The sequence below is a fragment of the Lolium rigidum genome, chromosome 6, assembly GCF_022539505.1.
Source record: "Lolium rigidum isolate FL_2022 chromosome 6, APGP_CSIRO_Lrig_0.1, whole genome shotgun sequence".
NCBI classification, from domain to species: Eukaryota; Viridiplantae; Streptophyta; class Magnoliopsida; order Poales; family Poaceae; genus Lolium; species Lolium rigidum.
The window spans coordinates 26,498,794-26,519,808 of NC_061513.1; the positions used below are offsets into that span (position 1 = coordinate 26,498,794).

General features: G+C 43.5%; 1 protein-coding gene across 1 annotated transcript; it reads left to right on the top strand.

The window, feature by feature from the left end:
* On the top strand, positions 1–6,380 carry LOC124665219 (flowering time control protein FY-like). Its single transcript, XM_047202635.1, has 18 exons — positions 1–243; positions 362–453; positions 603–671; positions 1,616–1,720; positions 2,490–2,585; positions 2,661–2,743; positions 2,835–2,906; positions 2,990–3,087; positions 3,206–3,265; positions 3,335–3,395; positions 3,471–3,558; positions 3,918–3,981; positions 4,175–4,253; positions 4,521–4,610; positions 4,839–4,927; positions 5,205–5,587; positions 5,866–6,123; positions 6,270–6,380. The coding sequence occupies exons 1-18, from the start codon at positions 21–23 to the stop codon at positions 6,342–6,344; spliced, it is 2,085 nt and encodes a 694-aa protein (XP_047058591.1). The 5' UTR covers positions 1–20; the 3' UTR covers positions 6,345–6,380.
* Positions 6,381–21,015: the final 14,635 nt, after the last annotated feature.

The following is a 21,015-nucleotide window of genomic DNA, read 5'->3' on the forward strand; positions in this document are numbered from 1 at the left end:
GTCCCGGCGAGGCGCCGGAGATGATGCAGCAGCAGCAGCAACAGCCGCCGCCCCCGCCCCCGCCGCAGCACCCGCCGCCGCAGCAGGCCGGCGGCGGGGACTTCTACCGCGGCCCGCTGCAGCCGCCGATGCGGCAGCTCTCCGCCGCGTCCTCCACCAACCTCCCGCCCGACTACGCCGCGCACCCGGGAGCCCCGCCGCCCCATCAGCAGCAGCAGCAACAACAACAACAACCCTTCGACGGTAACCACGCCACTCGCTTGCAGTCGCCATTCGTTAGGGTTAGGGGGAGGGAGGGCAGCTAGGTCACCCCTCCGTTTTTTTTTTACTGGATCCACTGATTGATTTTGGCTAAATTCAGCTTATGGGGACAGTTTCGGCGCGAAGAGGATGCGGAAGCCCGTGCAGCGGCGGACGGTGGACTGCACAAGCTCACTGGTCCGATACGCTCAGGTAATATGCAGTACTGTCTTCCTAGAAGCCAGACCGATGCAATGTTTTGAACCATGTCCCACGAAAAATACGATTCATTTTGCATATCCTCCATTTGTTTTACGAAAAACCACATGGATATGAGACTCTCATAAGTTCATTTTGCGCAGGCTCGCATGTGGCAGCGGGATGCGAGGGACAGATTCACGTTGCAGCCGACTGCAGCTGCTGTCGTCGATGTACGTTTCCTGCTACTTTGGATGAATAATAATGTATTCATGTCGTATAAGATGTTAGTTTGCTCATCTGAAGACACTGCTTGCAATTTTTACGCATTTTTATACTTACAGAGTCCTTTGTGGTGGCGTTAAATCTCAAGGTATCTATGATATATATGCGGACAAATCTTCATAATGCACAACTAGATTTTAAGCCAATTTGTTTGGAACAATCCTTCTGTTTCTCCTGTCTCTTAGTTTGGAATAAACCTCCTGTTCCATTGTCTAGCTAGCTAAGATCATATATGGTTATTCCACCAGCGCCAGGCCACTACGACTACTGTTCAGTAGAATGAAAGGCAGGACAATCTTAATACAGCTCTGTATCTAGCTATAGCGAATCCTGAATGAGTGGTCATGTATTGCAGTATGCAATTTGTCCCTAGTTCCCCCCTCGAATACACATTGAAATGAGCGCCATTTTGTACTAGAAGAAGAACACTGAGAAGGCGCAAAGGTACAAAGTAATTTGTCCCTAGTGGCAGATAATATCGGTTCTGTTAACAAGTGACCCTGGTGGTGCGGTGAACTGTTGATTGTTCCAGGAAGCAGTGATATAACTGCTACCCTCTCTAGTGATGAACGTACAGAGCAATAATTTTTTTGTGTGTTGTTGTGCATTGTTTTAACCTCTTCGTGGACACAGAGGAGTAAGTGTAGTGGTGTTATTTAGTTACCACTTGGTCTACTTGGTTAAGGGTTTGGATATATGATTACAGCAGGGCAGTGCTTATTTTGTTTCCAGTTGTATCATTTACCATCTATAAAAATAAAATTCTGATGGATTTTATGTAAACTGTGCAACTTCTCTAAATCATCTGTATCTACGGTATTATGAATACAAGACTATCCCTTCCATTTTTTCTTATCAAGATTTCCTGAGTAACACGGTTGGCTTATTGCAGATGTTGCCATCTGTCGCATACCCAGACAACCCCTCGACAAGTTTTGCCAGCAAATTTGTTCATTCATCTATCAATAAGAACCGCTGCTCCATAAATTGTGTCGTGGTGAGTTATGTGATAAACATCTCTCCGCATTCCTAACGTTCCTGCTTTAGCAACTTACTTTTATATGTCCAAGAGAGCTTCAGCAATCCATGGTGTTTCAGTTTGAACTTGAATACGATTCCAACGTAGGGATAATATCTATGATGCTTAATACGAAAGATAGATGTTGAATTATATAAGAGGAGTCATGATATAAGTAGCTAATTTGGTGCCTGATTTACATGTGGTCTTTTGACACCTTGACATCTTGCATTAATGCACTTTGTTTCCAGTTGAAATGTTAAATTGATGATTGCAGGTAGTGTGGTTACTGGCTTGTTGCATGTTTCAAGCTTCAATAATGTTCTTGGCTTCCAGTCATTAAAGGAAAAATTAACATCAATACTGTCAGAATGTGTTAGAATTAAGCTTCTTATTCTGTTCTATCTAATGTCATCTTTATCTCTAGCCAGTAATTTGGTTCAGAAGTCTAATGTATATGAAATTTGTGCATAGTCCTTCAGTATTTGAATCTTAGTTAACCTTCATCATTTGGGTGGTAGACTTATTTATTCAAGGATTAACAACACTGAATGAATTAAACTCTGTTACCTAGATCCACACTTCGAAATCCATATTCAAAAAATAATTGGTAGATAACTCGATGCCAGCCTCTTCACATTATTGTGATCTAGTCGAAGCTGTAATGGATTTTCTACTTCATTGCTATTTTTGTTCTGTTTTCCTTTTCACCTGCCTGAGCCTAACATGTTGTTCTTTGTGTGTAAAGTGGACTCCTACAGGCCGCCGGCTTATTACTGGATCCCAGAGTGGTGAATTTACCCTATGGAATGGACAATCTTTTAATTTTGAAATGATTCTTCAGGTACCACATAAGATGCGTGCGAACTTACTGGTCTGTTAGTCATTGTGACTCATTTTTTGTGAATTTGATGAATAGGCTCATGATCAAGCTGTGAGATCAATGATTTGGAGTCACAATGAAAACTGGATGGTTACAGGGGACGATGGTGGTGCAATAAAGTATGTTTTACCCTGTATCATTTCTGGAACTGGCCCTTAAAAAACACCAAATTGTTTGACCTGTTAATTGCATGTTTTGAATCCGTTGCAGGTATTGGCAAAGTAACATGAATAACGTTAAAGTGAATAAAACTGCCCACAGAGAATCAGTCCGTGACTTGAGGTGATTACTGTGCTATGTGTTTTCGTTACTTTAGCTATAACAAGATATTGTTCCTTCCCTACTTAAGCACATACTTTGCACAGCTTCTGTAGAACAGACTTGAAGTTCTGTTCATGTTCTGATGACACTACTGTGAAGGTTTGGGACTTTGCAAGATGCCAAGAAGAAAGATCTTTAACTGGTAATGTTGCTAAACTTATCTTATGTGCCTGTACTGCTTGATGCTTGCGTGTGTAAGTTACTTTGTGTTATTAATTTTGTATGTGAATTAACTTGATGTTGCCTTCAAACTCAGCCAGGCCATGGTTGGGATGTTAAAAGTGTCGATTGGCATCCCACAAAATCTTTGTTGGTCTCAGGTTAGTTATTAATATTGCTAGTTTACTTAGCTTATTTGTCCAGAGCTCATTCGTTTCTGTGCTATTCAGGTGGTAAAGACTATCTTGTGAAACTCTGGGATGCAAAAAGTGGTAGAGAGCTACGGTCATTGTAAGTATTGTTCGTATTATGTTGCTAATTTTGAAGTTCTGTGGTATGTCAGCGTATGACGAGCTATTTCTGCAGCCATGGTCATAAAAACATTGTGCAGTGTGTAAAGTGGAATCAGAATGGGAACTGGGTATTGACTGCCTCTAAGGATCAGGTTATCAAGGTGAATAACTTAACTTTTTAACCATGTTCTGTTTGGGCTTTCCTTCTGAACTAAGTAGTACTTATATAAAAATAAGCTGGTACCCTAGTTTTTCTGATGTATTCAGCACGACCCCTGGGCCACATGATAAAAAGCAAGCTGTTAGACCTGCTTAGTAATCATTCATGTCTAACAAGTTCTGCTTAATAGTGTAACTGGGAAGGAACTCTTACTCTTTCCTCACAGCTGAATTAAATGTGATACTTTCTGAAATCCCTTCCTAAATGGCATGTGCCTTGAGGAACTTGGTGCAGCTGCTGAAATTATTCACACCATATCTGATAATTTCTCACATGTTATTTTTAATCTGTTTTCTGCAGTTATATGATATTAGATCCATGAAAGAGCTTGAATCCTTCCGTGGGCACAATAAGGATGTAACTGGTTAGATTGTCATCACATAATTTGAATCTTATGTTTCCTACCTTTAAGATTTTATATATCAGATTGTTGTTAATTTGCTTTACACGCTCAAACTAATCACTTAAACACTACACATGAAATTACAATGTTAATTCTCCTGTTCAACATGGTTGTAATGAATGAGTAGTGTTTTATTTACTAAATATTTCTGCAGCTTTGGCATGGCATCCGTTTCACGAAGAATACTTTGTTAGTGGAAGTTATGATGGAGGAATCTTTCATTGGTTGGTCGGGTAAGAGACACCAAAAGAGCCATTGACATAATAATTCTTTCTGTCCTTGCAGTTTGTTACCATGAATCCAAATCCAATTTGGACAGACTGGTATTTGGAACTCATTTGCTGTGATTTTCTAGTGTTAAGATCTACACCTTGATGGCCATGAAGTATATGACTAATTAACTCTGTTTATTTTCATGCTTTTCTCAAGATAATCTCTAATTACATTTGTTAGTTTGAAATGATATCTCAATTTCACACAAATATTTCCTTGTTCGGCAGCCATGAAACCCCTCAGATAGAAATAAGTGGTGCACATGACAATAGTGTCTGGGACCTTGCTTGGCATCCAGTGGGCTATCTACTTTCCAGGTACTTCATTTATAAACTATTACTTTCTGAATTTTTGATCTTAGTGTATACATAGTGATCATCTGCTTGTATGTTACTATTTTTATAATATACCTATAACGTTATAACTGTAAATGTAGAAACATGCCAATTGTAACATTTAGTTATTTTTCCTGTATCTATTCAAACAACCTTTTCAGTATGTCTCCTTGTGTTAATTATTGCTGATATCTTATTATTTTCTTTCAGCGGGGGCAATGATCATGCTACGAGATTCTGGTGTAGAAACAGGCCTGGTGATACCAGCCGTGATAAATTCAATGGTGGACAGTTTCAAGGTCACTTTGATTTGCTCTCAGCTTATTCTGTTTTTGATTAATTTCACATCTCGTTCCAGTCTTGGAAACAAGATGTGTATTTGAATGTGCTTGCAGAAGCTGGTAAATGCATACCTTCTGGTTGCATGATTTAAGTTAGCTAGAAAGTTCGAGGAACATTATAAATTCACTTTATCTGTTTGTTTGATAGTGCCTTCGTGCTCCATATATTGTTTGGTTTTCTTCTCTTTAACTGGACAACAGATGGCTAATTCAAAATTTAACTTTTTATTATCAGGTAATGACCAACGCTCCGGTTTTGTTGTTCATGGTCCGGGTGGATTCCAGATGCCTGAACCAACACCCGGACCATTTGGTGGTGCAATTCCTGGTATAGATGCCCAATCTATACCTGGTCTTCCTGGTCTTCCACCTGGCCCGCCTCCGTTGCCACCAGGTCCTCATCCATCTCTTCTATCCACTGGGCAGCAGCAACACTATCAACAGATGCCTCAGCAGCAACATCAGTTCAGGCCACCACCTCCAAACATGCCTCAGCTGCAACCACCAGCACACATGCTTCCTCATCAACAAAGACCTCGACCATCACTTCCTCAGCTTCCATCGATGCCAGGGCAATCGCCAGTGAACCCGCCACTACCGCCCATGCCACACCCGATGGTACTATTCACCAATACCTTATCTGTATTTCATTCCGATAGTTTACTAATAAACCTTTAGTTAGGTCTTGTGTCTGGTTTGTTCTTCAACGTTGATCAATGCTTTTATTAAAACTGGAGGAATAGGGTGCCACACCCTTATGCTACATATTCGAGATAAAACATGAATATATATGAATCCTTGTTATATCTCTAGTATTACATTCTATATCATTTATACTGCCTCCTCTGTTGAATCTTTGTTAACATTGGTTGACATGTTTGTTTTCATCTTTGCAGGCAATGCAAGGTTCGTCGAACCAGATGATGCCTCAAATGCCACAGCACTTGATTGGCATGAATCAGACGCATCCTGGTTCTGGCCCTCCCAACAATATGCCTCCGATGGGTGGCTTCCCAAACGGAATGGGGAACATCCAAGGTGCACCAGGTTCTTCCGGCATGCAGAACTTCCCTATGGGTGGCATGTACAACCGGCCTCAGGGACAAATGGCTCCACAAGGGCAAATGTCAATTCCTGGTCTAGGTTCTTACCAAGTAAGATTTCTTGCCGCGCTTTAGTTGATCTGTCATGTCTGAATAGACTTGGTTAGGGCAGGATATGGTCTTGTAGATTCTTTATTATTTAGCTCTTGCGTTATAACTGGGTTATATTTGCTGATTTATTTTGTTGGTCATTGCAGCCTGGGATGGGCAACGTCGGCCTTCCACCACCGCCACCACAGCATCCCCCACCTCGCAGTGCAGCACCGCAATAATATCTTTACAACTGTACAATGCCGAAAGAGAGCTTAAAATTTCTGGGCTGCCTCAGTGTAAACCATTAATTTTATCTGAGCAAAGCCGGTGTAGATTTGCGGCTGCATTCAATGTAAAACCATTAAATCATATTCGAGAAAGTCAACTGTTGGATTCTGGCAAGTGTGAGATATCTATCTCGGTTCTTTGCTAGCTAGGATTTTTTTTTCTTCTCTCGGTAGCTTTTGTTCCTTTTTTCTTCGACACTATTTTCTTGCCTGATGTCGTGCTGCAACATTACCGTGAAATGAAATGGACTTGTATTCTTATGCTGAAACTCTTGTACCGTTCTTGTGTGATCTACTGAAGTCTAGAGCGTGGAAGAGATCCTACTTGGTAGATCTGCTGCATGAATGTTCGTAAGTCAATATTTTCTGAAAACTCCTTCACTATTCTAGAAGAATACAGCAACAGAGTTCAGTATGAACTGACTTGTCAAATTGATGGGCTAATCAGTTTTCTCCATTCTGAAGAACTCAGGTGGCACTGGTTCTTATTTGAGTTGTTAGCATAGAACCACCACATTTCTGGCTAAATGTCGATTTTGGTACCACTTTACGTTTTGGAAGCAAAAAACTACCACATTTTTTCGTAGTTTTTGCAAAAACCACTAAACGTGAATTGATCCCCACACCATTTCTGACATGTGGGGTCCAGTCTCCAAGCTAATGTGGTGGTGCTAGAAAGTGCATGACCCTCATTTTGTAAATAAGTCCTCAAGTTTTAAATGTAAATTACGCACGAGTAACTCGCACCTCGCAGTTTAAAAAAACTCTCCTATTTATTTTTAAACCTTCATAACTTTTAAATACTAATTCGAATGGAAAAACTTTTAATATGAAAAGTGCTCATAAATGTTTGCATATTTCAAATATATAAACTTGGTTCACTATTTCAGATAATTAAAATATGCAAACAATTAAAATTACTTCTATTAATAATGTAAACTTTGGAAATTCATAACTTGCTCCAAATAATACAAATAAAATGTCTAAGTTTATTAAAAAATCCAAGTAATCCATTTCTAACATCCATAATGCATAAATTAGATATGTTCCTCTCAGATTATTCGATTATGCAAGCAAACCTAGCAAAAAAAATGTGCCATTTTATTTGTTTCTCCTAGCCGGCACTTGCGCCAACACTATCCATGTCTCTCGATATCTACGGTGCTATTGTTGAAGCGTGTTTGGTAGATAAATATTTTCTGTTGATGCCCTCATGTACGCGTGCTACTATTGGAACATGCTCTAGTCTTTGCCGTTGGACATCTTCTCTCTCCTTTTCCATATGCACATACCTACTACTACTACGTAGTAAGCTAGCACCTTGCTCGATCCACTACAGAGAAAAAAGATATACAACTTCGTCAATACTAGCTTTGAGTCTCTTCTCTATACCATTTATAAGTCTACTAGTATGTGCCATTTACAAATCTTCTAGTGCATACAAAAGTTGGTTCACGTTCCACATAATTGAAAATAACGCAGAAGTGAGCCGCTATCATTGACGCAAGTTCTCTGTTTTGATTGGGACATAGACGGATTTGAATCTACCTAGGCGCGCTAGCAGGAATCAATAAAATGGCACATATTTTTTTGGGTACGTTTGTTTGCATAATCAAAATATCTGAGAGGAGCAGATCTGATTTATGCATTATAGATGTTAGAAATGGATTTCTTGGATTTTTCTAATAAATTTAGACATATTATTTATATTATTTGGAGCTATAGAATTAAAGTTATGGATTTCCAAAGTTTACATAATTAATAGAAGTAATTTTAATTGTTTGCATATTTTAATTATCTGAAATAGTGAACCACGTTTATATATTTGAAATATTAAAATATTTCTGAGCACTTTTCATATTAAAGTTTTCCCATTTAAATTAGTATCTAAAAGTTATGAAGGTTTTAAAAAGTTTATATTTGAAATCTTCAAACATTTCTAAGCACTTTTCATATTAAAAGTATTTCCATTTGAATTAGTATTTAAAAGTTATGAATGTTTTAAAAAGTTTATATTTAAAATATTCAAACATTTTTTAGCGCTTTTTATATTAAAAATTTTTCTATTTAAACTATTATTTAAAAGTTATGATAATTTGAAAAATAAATATGAGATTTTTGAAAATAGTGAGGTGCGAGGGACTCGTGCGTAATTTACAATCAAAACTTGAGGATCTATCTGCAAAACAACGGACCACACACCATCTGGCGCCGCCACATCAGCGTGGAGACTTGTACCCCAATGTCCGAAACTGTGTCAATTCAAGATCAATTCATGGTTGGTGCTTTTTGCAAAATCTAGAAAAATGTGATATTTTTTTGTTTCCAAAACGTAAAGTGGTGCTAAAATCAACATTTAGCTAGAAATATGTTGGTTTTATACTAACTACTCTTCTTATTCACGTGTCAAGCGAGGCCACAGTGATTAAGCGTCGTACACACATCTTAGCACAAAAGTATATTGGAACGTATTTTCTTTTCTTTTTTACGAACTCGGAGCGTATCTTCCTTTGTGGCGTCGGAATTCACCGAGTTGTAAATGGACCAGGCGTTCACCCAACAAGAAAAAGAAACGGATCAGGAGTTCAGGACCCAGGCCCAGCTAATAAGAAAAACGAAAATGCTTCACACACGACAATTCATGTCCGATCAGTGTACGATACTCCGTTCTCCTGGTGCTAAACCTTTTCCAGTGCACAAGTCTAGTTCACATCCAAACCGCAGTACTTCTCAGTGCTCAGCCTATTAAAAATATCCTTGGCTCCGAAACATATACATATACTAAGGACATTTTTAACGGAGTAACGCAAACGGACGCTGAGCAACCATTTACGTCCGCATGGTCGAAAAATGAGTCCGAGACCAGGCCCAGCGGCTCGACGTATAGTAACTGGACCGTCCGCAGAGACACAAACCTGTCCCACACGACAATCTACGTACGATCTCTGTCCGACGATGCTTCTTCCAAGTGCTAATTAATCATCACTCATCAGTCGCTGCCCTATGCAAGTCCTAGCCTTGGCTTATTTCCGCCGAGTTCTTTGATCTGCACTGATGGATTGACAAGCTATCGACTTCTCATGGAACGTACGGACTTACATAGCAATGTTAGGGCATCTCCAACGGGGCGACACAAATGTCCGTTGAGCGACGTCCACCCGGCAAAAAAATGCGTCGGTTCACTGCTCCAGCGGGGCGATGAAAAGTCTCTACGGACACTGCATGGATGCGCAAAGTGTTCGCTTGCGTCTGGCGGACGCTTCGTCGTGCCCGCCTGGCAGCGACCTCGCGTCGATGCATCTTCTTAGGCGCGCCGGTGACCGGCGCCACTCGCGTCGCTTCGGCGGCTCGTGCCACGTTAATGGCGATGCCTCGCCCACCGAGCGGCCGCCGCCCACCTCCGCCAACGCAGTAATGGCGACGCCACACGTCCCGCGGCCGTCTCCTGCCTCCGGCCTATATAAAGAGGGCGTGCGCTCTTCTTCCTCATCCACTCCTCCACACAAACCCTAGCCGCCACAAGCTCCACCTTAGCGTCGCCTAGCTCTTCGGTGACGAAAGCCAAGCCCGCGAGGAAGTCCATTGCGGGTCCTGGTGGCCGGCGAGGAGGTCGAGGCTGCGGGCCTGGGCGCCCCCAGGGCCGGGGCAGAGGCCGCCGTGGTGGAGCAGCTACAGCCCCACGCTCGCCGTCCCTGCGTCCTACTCGTCTTCGCAGGAGGAGCACTGCTTCTGGTTCCTCCTCTGCATCGACGACGGCCCACTCGGCATCAAGTGGCTCCCGGATAAGTTCGCCGAGTTTAAAATTCGGAAACACAAAAGACGACGGATTTCATTCGATTTCTAGCGAGGTGGGTCGTTGCCGTAGATCTGCGGGTGGTATAGCCGTACGCCGCGAGTGTCCCGTCGACGTCGCGACCGTACCACCATGGCCGCCGACCAGTGCGGTTGAAACGGACGGCGTCAGAGCCGGCGGACCTAGCGACCTCGACGTCGCGCCCTCCTGGAAGACGCACATGCCATGGAAGATGACGGAGGTCATCGACCTCACCGGCAACGACTAGAGGCCAGTAGACTTTGCTTTGTTAGTAGATTTCGTATGTTTTGTTTTGCAAACTATGTATTTCTATCTCATCAATAAAAAATAATAATAAAATATGTCGAACTGTACCCGATGCAAACGGTCACGCACGGTCATTTGTATCGTTTGAAATACATCAAACCGTTGGAGATGCCCTTAGAGACACAACGAAGGAAGAATGCAGATGGAGAAGATGGATTTTGTCTTGAGCTATGAGGTTTGGATTGGCGCTGGCCTGGATTTTCGAGTAGGCACACAGGGTAGCCCAGATCGTACAAATATCGGATGTAAAACGTCGTGTGTATAGCAGTGCTCTAAGAAAAATACCTGTCTGTCAAGACTCCGCCATCGATTGCATCCTCTCGCGCCGCCGTAGGAATCTCATCGAAATCAAGATCGCCCCGCCGGCATGGGCTCTGGCGGCGACCGTCTGTCCGAACTCCCCGACGACCTCCTCCGTCGCATCCTCCACTTCGCCCCGCTCAAGCAGGCCGCCTCCACCACCGCGCTCTCGCGACGATGGCGCGCGCCGCTCTGGCCCTCCTCGGGCGCCGTAAACCTCGAGACGGGCGCCGACCGCGCCCGCTTCTTCTCCGCTGCCCGGGCGGCGCTCGACGCCGCCGACGTCCGCGTCACCAGGCTCACCCTGCGCCTCGACTCCAAGTCCACGATCTTGGTCGACGCCGTGCTCTCCTACCGGGCGGCGCGCCGCGCGCGTCAAGGAGCTCCGGCTTGTCGCCAAAGATCCGACTGACTACTATCCAAAATACCTCTACACGCTCACCGTCGAATCCCTGCCGCTGAAGACACTTCGGTTCCTGCAGCTCACCAAATGCAATGGATTCCTCTACAAGAAGGAGGCCGCCGCCCTCGCGCTCCCGCGGCTGTCGTCCCTACGGCTGAGCTGCAGCACTCTGCGCCTAAGCTCTCTCCAACGCTTCATCGACGCCGCGCCGGCGCTCGCTGCCATCCGCCTCGACCACGTCATCATCGACGCAACAGACAAGGACAAGGACGGCGCTAACCTTCCGTTGTCTCCCACTGCCCGCCGCTTCGTATGCCCGGCGGCCACCGTGCTCGTGCTGGACAGTTGCACGTGGGAGGAGAAGATCCGGCGCCGCAACCACTGTACCTCTATCTACTACCATACGGTAACCGTCGATGTCCTTGGCGTGGAGATCAACGCACCGAGGCTGCGCCGCTTCAAGTACAAGGGGCTACTCCGCTCCTTCTCCTTCAGTACACGGCCGCCGGAGATCGAACAAGTGGACCTGGATTTTTCCGGGCCTGACTACAAGAGGAAGAATCTGGATCCAGACCCAGACCGTGACTTGGCAATCTTCTGGCGATTCGTTGGGAACTTCACCAGCACCAGGGAGATGAGGCTGAGGGTGAAGCACCTCGAGGAAATCGCCGTCCTCAGCGAGGCAAGGCGGGTCGAGCTCCTGCCGGTGTTCCGCCGCCTCCAGCGTCTCGAGGTTCAAGCAGCGCAATCAACCAAAGGCAAGTCTGCACCATTGGCCATCTTGAACCTGCTCCGCTGCTGTCCCGTGCTCTCCGCCCTTCGAATCAACCTCGCCACAAAGAACCAAAATGACGCCCCAAAGAAAGAAGGGGCACCCGAGGCACGAAATCCTCAAAAGGAAATTCAGGTCGCTGCCCTGCTGGGTCCGAGCCACCATTTCCAATGCTTGCGGAGCTCCCTCCGGAGAGTGGGCTTACGATTCCGGGTAGAGAAGTCAGACTGCCTTGGTTTGAAGCTGATGAAATTCTTCGCAGAGAATGCCATGGTTCTCGAAGAAATGCGTATTGATGGCGGGGAGAAAAAGTTTTGCGAGCACATGAATACCAAGACTGAAAAAGTGGAACTCAAAAAGAAGAAAGTTGGGGGCGACATGTTTTGTAGTCTTACCTCTTAAGAGGTGAGGTGACTCTACAAAGGACGGGAATTTTGTGTGTGTACTCTTTTTTTATAAGATTATTTTATTTTGTACGGATGGAATGTGCTGGTACATCTTAGCTTCATACTTCATCCATCCCAAGGCTTAAGATCTATATTTTTTCAGAAAGTCAAACTATGTTAAGTTTGCTTAAGTTTTTATAAAAAATCATTAACATGTTAAATACAAAATTAATATTATTAGATTGATAATAAAATATATTTTCATGTGCTATCTACAAAATATCATATTTATTGATAGATTATTCTAAAATTTTGGTCAAATTTTACTTGCTTTGACTTTTCCAAAAAAATATAAGCCTTAAGCCTTGGGATGGAGGTAGTAGGTGTTAACGTGTAAAGTTTAAGCCAGCTATATGTTTCAGCTATCTTTAGTGTTTGGTTCTTCTGTTAACACTTAACGACAGTAGCTTTCTCTGTTTGACCGCCGATTGTTTTACTGTTAATGTTATCTGAAGATCATGTGGAATACTAGAAAGCTTAAGATGATTAGATTATATCTACTACAAGATCTATGCTCAAAATAGGCTAAATGTTTGATGTACAAGAAATTGTGACCGCTAGGGGCACTATCTTATGTTATTAAAAAACTTTATTATTCTTGCCGATATCAACTAACATTCTCACAAAATGAAGTTGTATTCTTAGTGTTCCACTCCACGTCGTTAGTGTCCGCCTACTTTGTAGTTCAAAAGTCATATTTTCTGAAAACTCGTTCACTATTCTCGAATTCTAGATTTTGATGCCATGATGTAACCGATAAATTTATATTTTGTCAATGTCATCCTACTTGGACCGATGTGTGTGTCCCAAAAAAGCTCGGGGATCTTGGTGCCCTCTGTATCCTGGCCCAAAACTCCGTGCTTCTTGCTAAGTTCCTAACCAAGCTTCGACTCGCTGGGCTTGCTAGTTTCGCCGGCTAGACTAGATCTCAGGACCTCGGAGACTGCCACTACTTTGATATCCCCACTTGGAAAGATATCATTGTGGGCTTAAATCATTCCGACTGGTCTCCAAGCTTGTTGTCGGGGATGGTCTGTCTCAAAGATCCCCCTCCACGACCGTTTTGCCAACCTTTTTTCATGCTCTGAAGACGAAGACACTGACCACTTGTTGTTCTAGTGCCCTCGGGCCTGGGAAGTTTGGAACTTCTTCCACAAAGAGTTCTACCCCCAAGGTTTCGCCAGCTTCACCGACAACCGGCTCTCTCGCGCTACCACATCTACGAGGAATCTATGCTAAACACCACCATCGCTTGGAACATTTGGAAGAGGGGGGACACTTTCACCTTCAATGATATTGTGGAGGACCTCCCCCTAGGCTCTAGCCGATGCGTTAAGGATGTAAGCCCCTATTACACTTTTTTTTTTGCGAAACACCTTACATGCTACTACAACAAACATTCCAAGAAATGCACACGTCCGGCGCACGGGCATCCCATGCATGTTTGTGGTGTTGGATTCGCCCCGTTTCATGCTTTGAAATCCGTATTACCAGATTTCATTATGTTCATCAAGTTTCAGAATTCTGAAACAAATGGGCATTCCGTTGGATTTGCAGAATTGGAAAAACTTCAGGTGGGGTTTTCCCCCACCGTTTCGCGCGCTGACCCTGCGTACGGAGTATTATACTAGAAGAACACGATCCGGATACGTGCCAGTCTGCCACCTAGGTAGAGGTAGTTCTCTTGCCGGCCAGCCGGCCTGCCTGCCTGCATTATATACTCGCAACGCACCTACCTTCCAGAGACCACGCAGCAATCGAGCCCCCACGAAACAAAATCGAGCCCTCGATATCGACTAATCCATCTAGCGAGTAAGCAATGGGCGCTGCTGACATAGAGAATCCTGATCCTGATGGTTGCGTCGCGGACGCGGCGGAGAAGCCCAGCTGCTGGCGGAACATCGCATCGTCCATCAGAAACCCTAAAGGTGCCGGCGACCACGTCCATCGTGAGTACTGTGGCCGGCGCAGCCGCGTGTTATACCTCTGCAGCGCCATCTTCTTCATCGTTGCCTTTTCGTTGATGTTTCCCCAAATAAGCGATGAGCAGGGCGGGATCAGAGACATACAGCACATTCTTATGGCGTGCATTGGCTTTCCTGTTAGCATTGTTTTGTCAGTCTCTCTCCTTTTTGCCGCCTTGTGCCAGGGCTACACCTAGGTTGAATTCCGCTACCCTGGATCCTGTGTTTATGTACCCAGGTCTCGGGTTTTTGCCATTTGTACATCGTGGTCATTAAGAAGCATTTGCATTGTGTATTGTGGGTTCTTCTCAAATTTAAGGCCACTTAGTCGTTTCCCACCTTGGGGCATCAATCTTGCGCGTGATTGTTTTATGAGCTTGTCTCAAATTCAAGGGTTGTGATTGGTTGCTCATAGCGCGCTATGGGGCGCGTTGGCAGTTGCTTCTTTCGCTCAGGGGACTGCCCCTCACCAGGGATCCCAAACCGGCACCTTCAATAGGATTTTTTGTCCAAAAAAATTAAATCTAGTAAATAGGGATAGCAATTTAAATTGAATTTTCTAAATAGCAACTCAAATGCTGCCAACACCCGGCAATCAACTTGTCTTCATCGTAGTCCGGCGACAAAAAATAAACAACTTGAGCTTCATGGCCAAATGGATCAAAGGAAGGGCGTGAGCGGCGGTGCAACATCCATGAGATCTGGCTCAACGCCGATCACTGGCGGCTGGGCGTTGACCACCGGCGGCTCGGCGTCGATCACGGGTGGTGTTGCCGATGCCGCCTCCACCACTTGGGCTGCCATCACCTCCTCGCCGATAATCTTGCAATACATCTCATGCCACGCTCGCGCCAATGGATCCATGGTCGACATGTCCGTCATCAAGATCTTTACTTCTTGCGTCATCTTGGCCAATACGATGTTGGCTGCTTCATTCATGGACTTCACCATGCCAGCCTGGGCTTCTATCTTGGCAGCCTCCACCTTCTCCCTCTCGAGGCCAATCTTGACGTCTTTCTTGTCCAACATGGCGGCGCCCCTCTCATCCATATCCTTGTTCTTGACGGTGAAGGAGGACACCATCTTCTTGACGGACGCGTCAATGGTAGCCATTGCTGGCGCCTCACTCCTCTCTGCCTTCATCTTTTTGTTGCCAATTGGGCGCCCCGTCGAGGCTGACGCGGCGGTCACATATCCATTTTCACCGTCTTTCTTATCGTTGAGAGTGAGCCAAACGTTATCCCATTTTTTGCAACCTTCAAGCTTTTTGAAGCAATTCATGAAGACAAAGTCCTTGCCATTTTCCCGCTCCTTGTAGAAGGCGAGAGCGTCGAACATCTACCAATTCAGAATTTCATAGCATGAACATAACGGTGAGTATAGATACATAGACATTGATAGATAGTGACTTACGACATCCGCCATTGAGTCCCGCTCGCCTACCGGTTCTTCACCTTCGTAGAGCTTCCATGGAATTTGTTGAAAGCCTTTTTTGATGATGTTCCAGCGGTAAGACATGGCTGAATCATTGTTTATCATGTTGATGGTGGAGTAGCCACCGAAGTTCTTCCTGTCATTGAATTGGTCGTAGATGCGCTTGTATTCCTTGCTGGAGTTTTGGTTGGCGTCGGTTATGGGGCACAAGCTCACCGCCTTCCACGAGTCGATGAGGTACTCGTCCTCCAAGGTCTTCCACTTTGGCCCACGGGTGCCGCCGATGTCGATCTCGATGTAGACCAGCTAAGCCTCTTGCTCCTCTTCTGCCTCCTCATCCTCCTCGTCGCGGAGGACCGGCTCAAGGTTGTGGGTGCGGTGGATCATCATGTCAGCTCAAGATCTCAGCGCCGATCACCTTTAGCAACAAACAAATATTCAATCTATTGTACACATATAGGCGTTCAAGCAAAGCAATAAAAGTGCAAACTTTACCTCGTCCTCGCCCATGCGCCCGCCGAACGAATTACCGAACACATGGCAGATGTTGATGTTGTTGTCGCTGAACAGGTAACGAGGCAAGCTGGTGTTATCAATCACGTGTCCACTACCGTTACTGGACCTGCGATGCAAGCCCGTCGAGTGGGCGTAGTCGTTGTTGAGGTCCAGCCCGTAGCCTCAACATCCTGGCGCGGTCACCGGTGAAAATGAGGCATTCGGATATCACATCGATTTCACTGAACTTGAGGGAGTACCAGACGCGGCCATCCATCTGCGACAAGCGCATATGTGACAGTGACAAGTGCATATGCAACAACGACTGCAGTGCACTCGGCTAGATTAGTTGGGCGGAAAAGGATTGGATGCGGCCTTTCTCATATCTATTTTTGTATTTTCAAAACAAATATGAATGTTGCCAAATACGGATCGGATGCTTTCTCAATTCAGAACGAATATGAAAATAAGAAAATAATAGAGTCATTATAATGGGCCAACTATAGAATGATAGATAGATACAAATATACGGACATATAGTCGTTTCAAATTTAATCACATAAAGAAGCATTTGATCGATTTGTTAGTTTCTCTAAGTTAGGTAATTGACATATTGGGGCCGAATTACTAAAATTTCTTAAGGACCGCATTGCTAAAATTGGCTAACATAATTTTATTCGGATACAAATATATCATTTTAATGTCCAAATTCGCTTCAAAAATTAAATAATGCCTCTCTCCATAAAAAGACGCCACAAGTTTATCTAAATTTAGATGTATTTACTTTTTAGTGGATAGATACATCCGAATTTAAACAAATCTCCGACAACTTTTTTTATGGAGGAGGGAATACCATACTTGTATTTATTTCTGTAAAAACGGAACATCTATTTCCATTGACGTTCAGATTGCAATACTTATCACTTCTATTTTTAATTTTGCAAATACGAATATCGGATAATACAGATTATCCATTACCAATTTTCACCCCTGGCTGATACACTAGTAGAAAAATGGGCATCCATCTAAGCCATAAATACCGGTTCCCTTACGAACCGGTACTAAAGGGGGCATTAGTACCGGTTGCACTAGTAGACCTTTAGTACCGGTTCGTAAGGACCTTTAATACCGGTTCGTGACACGAACCGGTATTAAAGGTTTTTTCTGCTCCCCCACGCAGCTCCAACCCCCCCCCCGTGGATCGCCTTTTTTGACACTCGTAAAATAGAAAAGAAAATGATAGAAAATTCAAAAAATAAAATGTTTTCAGATTCTTGTATGTTATGCAACCTACTATTAGGGAAAATTAAAAAAATTTAATTTTCACTTTTTTTGCAAAAAAGTTTTGAAAAATGGTAAAACGGTAATAACTTTTGCATACGACGTCAAAAAAAACGTATAATATATCAAAAAAATCCGTGGAAAAAGTTACATCCGATTTCACCTGGGTTTACCCGGTTAGCCAATTTTTAGATTCTCAAAATTCCAAATGAAAATATGAAAGCAGGAAGATTTTAGGTTTTTCCCAAAAATTTAGAATTTTATATTTTCTTTATTTTTTAAAAATTAAAATTAATAATTATAAGATTTTTTGAATCCCAGAATATTACTATTACTTTTAGCAAATTATAAGATTTTCAAATTTTCAGGTTTAAGGTTTGGCAAAAAAAATATTAAATTTTTTAAAAATAAATAAAAATAATACAAATTAAAAAGTTAATTTTATTTATTTATTCAACATTATTATTACATCATTACTTTTGTTTATTAAAAAAATTATTTGCAATACAAATAATAAAGAAGTGTGACATTGACCAACATGTTAATAGGATTGATATGATAGTAGTATCAACAACATGCGCGCGAAGCACTTGGAAGTGGGACGGAAAGGAACCCGGAAGTTAAGCGTGCTAGTGTTGGAGTAGTGTGAGGATGGGTGACCGACCGGGAAGTTTGACCAAGGGTAAGTAATTGACTAGAGATTAAGTGTAGTTAGAGACTAACGGAAATATTAGAAATTGTGAAAAAAAGGGAGTGAAAAAAAATGGATAAAAAATTAAACGAAATAGCATTTTTGTGAAAAAAAAATAAAAAAAAAATCACCAGCCCCGCGGGGACCTTTAGTACCGGTTCGTAAGGAACCAGTACTAAAGGTGGGAGGCCTTTAGTGCCGGATAATTAGTACCGGTTCCAAAACCGGTACTAAAGGCCCTTTGGAACCGGTACTAAAGGGGGGTTTTTCTACTAGTGATAGCAAAGCTTGACCTGATGACCTGATGTAATACTATTTTAGCTGTCTCCTTTCCGGAAGTGTGTTGGAACCCTTGGTCGCATGCTTTAAAAGAAAAAAAAAATACTTCAGTTGAGGGTTTTCCCTACCTTTGAGCTGACCCTAGGTAGTTCGAGAGAGATTATAACACGTACGGAGTAATACTAGAAGAACAAGATCCGGATACGTGCTAAAGGCGGACCCAGCTAGGTAGGTCTCTCGCCGGCCGGCCTGCCTGCGTGCATTATATACTCGCAACGCACCTACCTTCCAGACCACCCAGCTGCAATCGAGCTCCCACGAAACAAAATCGAGCCCTCCAGATCGACAAGGAGCAATGGGCGCTGACATCGAGAACCCCGATCCTGCTGGTTGCGTTGCCGCGGAGGAGCCCGCGCAGAACACCTTCAAGGAAAAGCTCGTCGCATCGTTCCTCGGAAACCACAACGGTGCTGGTGACGGCGACGGCGACGACAAGACAGAGAAGCCTCCTGACGGTGGCGCCGACGTCGCGGCAGCGAAGCCTGTCCAGTGTCAGAGTGGCTGGCGCAATCGCGTGTTATGCCTCTGCAGCGCCATCTTCTTCATCGTTGCCGTTTCATTCTTACTTCCCCAAAAACGCGATGAGGTGGACGGGATCAAAAACAGACAGCACATTCTTATGGCGTGCATTGGTTTTCCTGTTGGCATGGTTTTGTCGTTCTCCCTCTTTTTCGCCGCCTTGGTGCAGAACTAGTTAGGTTAGATTTTCGCTACCCTTGATCCAGTGTATTTATCACGTCCCTGTGTTATTTTTCGAATTTATTTTTTTGGGAAACACAATAGACGTAGATTCTCATAAATACATACATATACTCACCTGTATGAACGCACACTCTACCTAATGAGTACCTAGAGACCAAGTTCAAAAAACTTATCTGGCAGGGTTTTAAATCGTCGACGAACCCACTATATGCATGGGCATTAAGCAGCATTCACATTATGTTTTGTGAGTTCTTCTCAAATTTAAGGTCTCGTGCACATGCATCATGGTTATCGTACTGATTTCTTGGGAGATTTTACGGCACACTATACTTCAGTTTTAGTGTGTAGTATATATATCATCCAATGGTTGAAATTGATGCTAGAGAAATTGATTGGGACGGATTTAGGCCCATGGAGATGTTTGTAAGGCATATTTTTCATGCATGGATACCATCATCTAGCCTATAGAGATCACACCTCTACCCTCACGCCATGGTTTCTGTATAAGAGGATTAATCAAATCATTTAATTCTAGAAACTCTGCTTCCAGTTGAGGAACATCATTCACCATAGCATTATTGTCAAGTCACTACTAGAAAAACCCTCATCTGTAGCGCATATTTTTTTAGTTTTTGTGACGCATATCCCATGTGTTACAGAAGTCACGTGACAAAAATTAATTTATGTGGCGCATGTTGAGGTGCGCCATAGAATTCCGAGACTTCTGTGGCGCATATGACCTTATGCGCCACAAAAAGGCACTAGATTCTATGGCGCATATTGATGTATGCGCCATAGAATTATGCACCAGATTCTATGGCGCATCGAAGTGTTTTTTAGGATTTTCGAATTTTTTGCAGATATGTACAAAATACATGTACATATCAGGTTTTATACAGGAAATTTCCAAAAATATTAGGTTTTATACATGAAATATCCAGAAATAAAAGAGAAGACATTTCATATACAAAATGAAATGATACAATCACAAATCTTCATCATCACATCATTTAGAGCCGAATTATTACACAAGGGTAAAATAGAGTACAACCGCGGTGCCGGTGAGCAAGAGTGGGATCAAGAACACATTCATCACTCATCGCAAATAACCCTGATCCTCTTGAGCTTATCCTTGATTGCAAAGTTTACTTGGAGCAGATCGTATATATGTCGTACTCTAGATTTCTCTTCTCAGCCTCTCGAAAGTCTTTCTTTCTGCCTCCCGTTCCTGTTTCTTAGCCCTCATCACTTGTGCTTCTATTCTCTGCAGATTCTTGAGCAGAGCAACTTCGTTCTTCAAGTCTCCCACTCCTATTGCGTCTGAACAAACTAGCGCGGCTCAGCTTAATCTTTCACACAACAATCACAACATGCTAAACCCCAGCACAAAGAACCCTTCCCCTCTTTGCATGCACAATAAAATGTGACAGTTTGACCAATCCATAGTCCAATCTACCGCGATTGGAGATTACAGTAACAGATCTAAGCAAATCGAGACTGTGAACACCAAGAACTCGATAAGAATAGCAAGCAATGGCGACGAACACCTAGCAAACATATATCCGAACCATATCCTAATGATAACCCTAGCAGATTTAATCTGCATGTCATCGGAAATGCCCAAGAATGGCCTCTTCTGGCACAACGAGTACGATGGTGAGAAGAAGTCGTTATCG

Bases quoted from the DNA above. Each gene is read 5' to 3' on its own strand.
- LOC124665219 (XM_047202635.1), top strand. From the start codon at position 21: ATGATGCAGCAGCAGCAGCAACAGCCGCCGCCCCCGCCCCCGCCGCAG. The intron at 1,721-2,489 runs GTGAGTTATGTG...TTGTGTGTAAAG, and splicing joins GCTCCATAAATTGTGTCGTG to TGGACTCCTACAGGCCGCCG. The intron at 5,588-5,865 runs GTACTATTCACC...TCATCTTTGCAG, and splicing joins CGCCCATGCCACACCCGATG to GCAATGCAAGGTTCGTCGAA.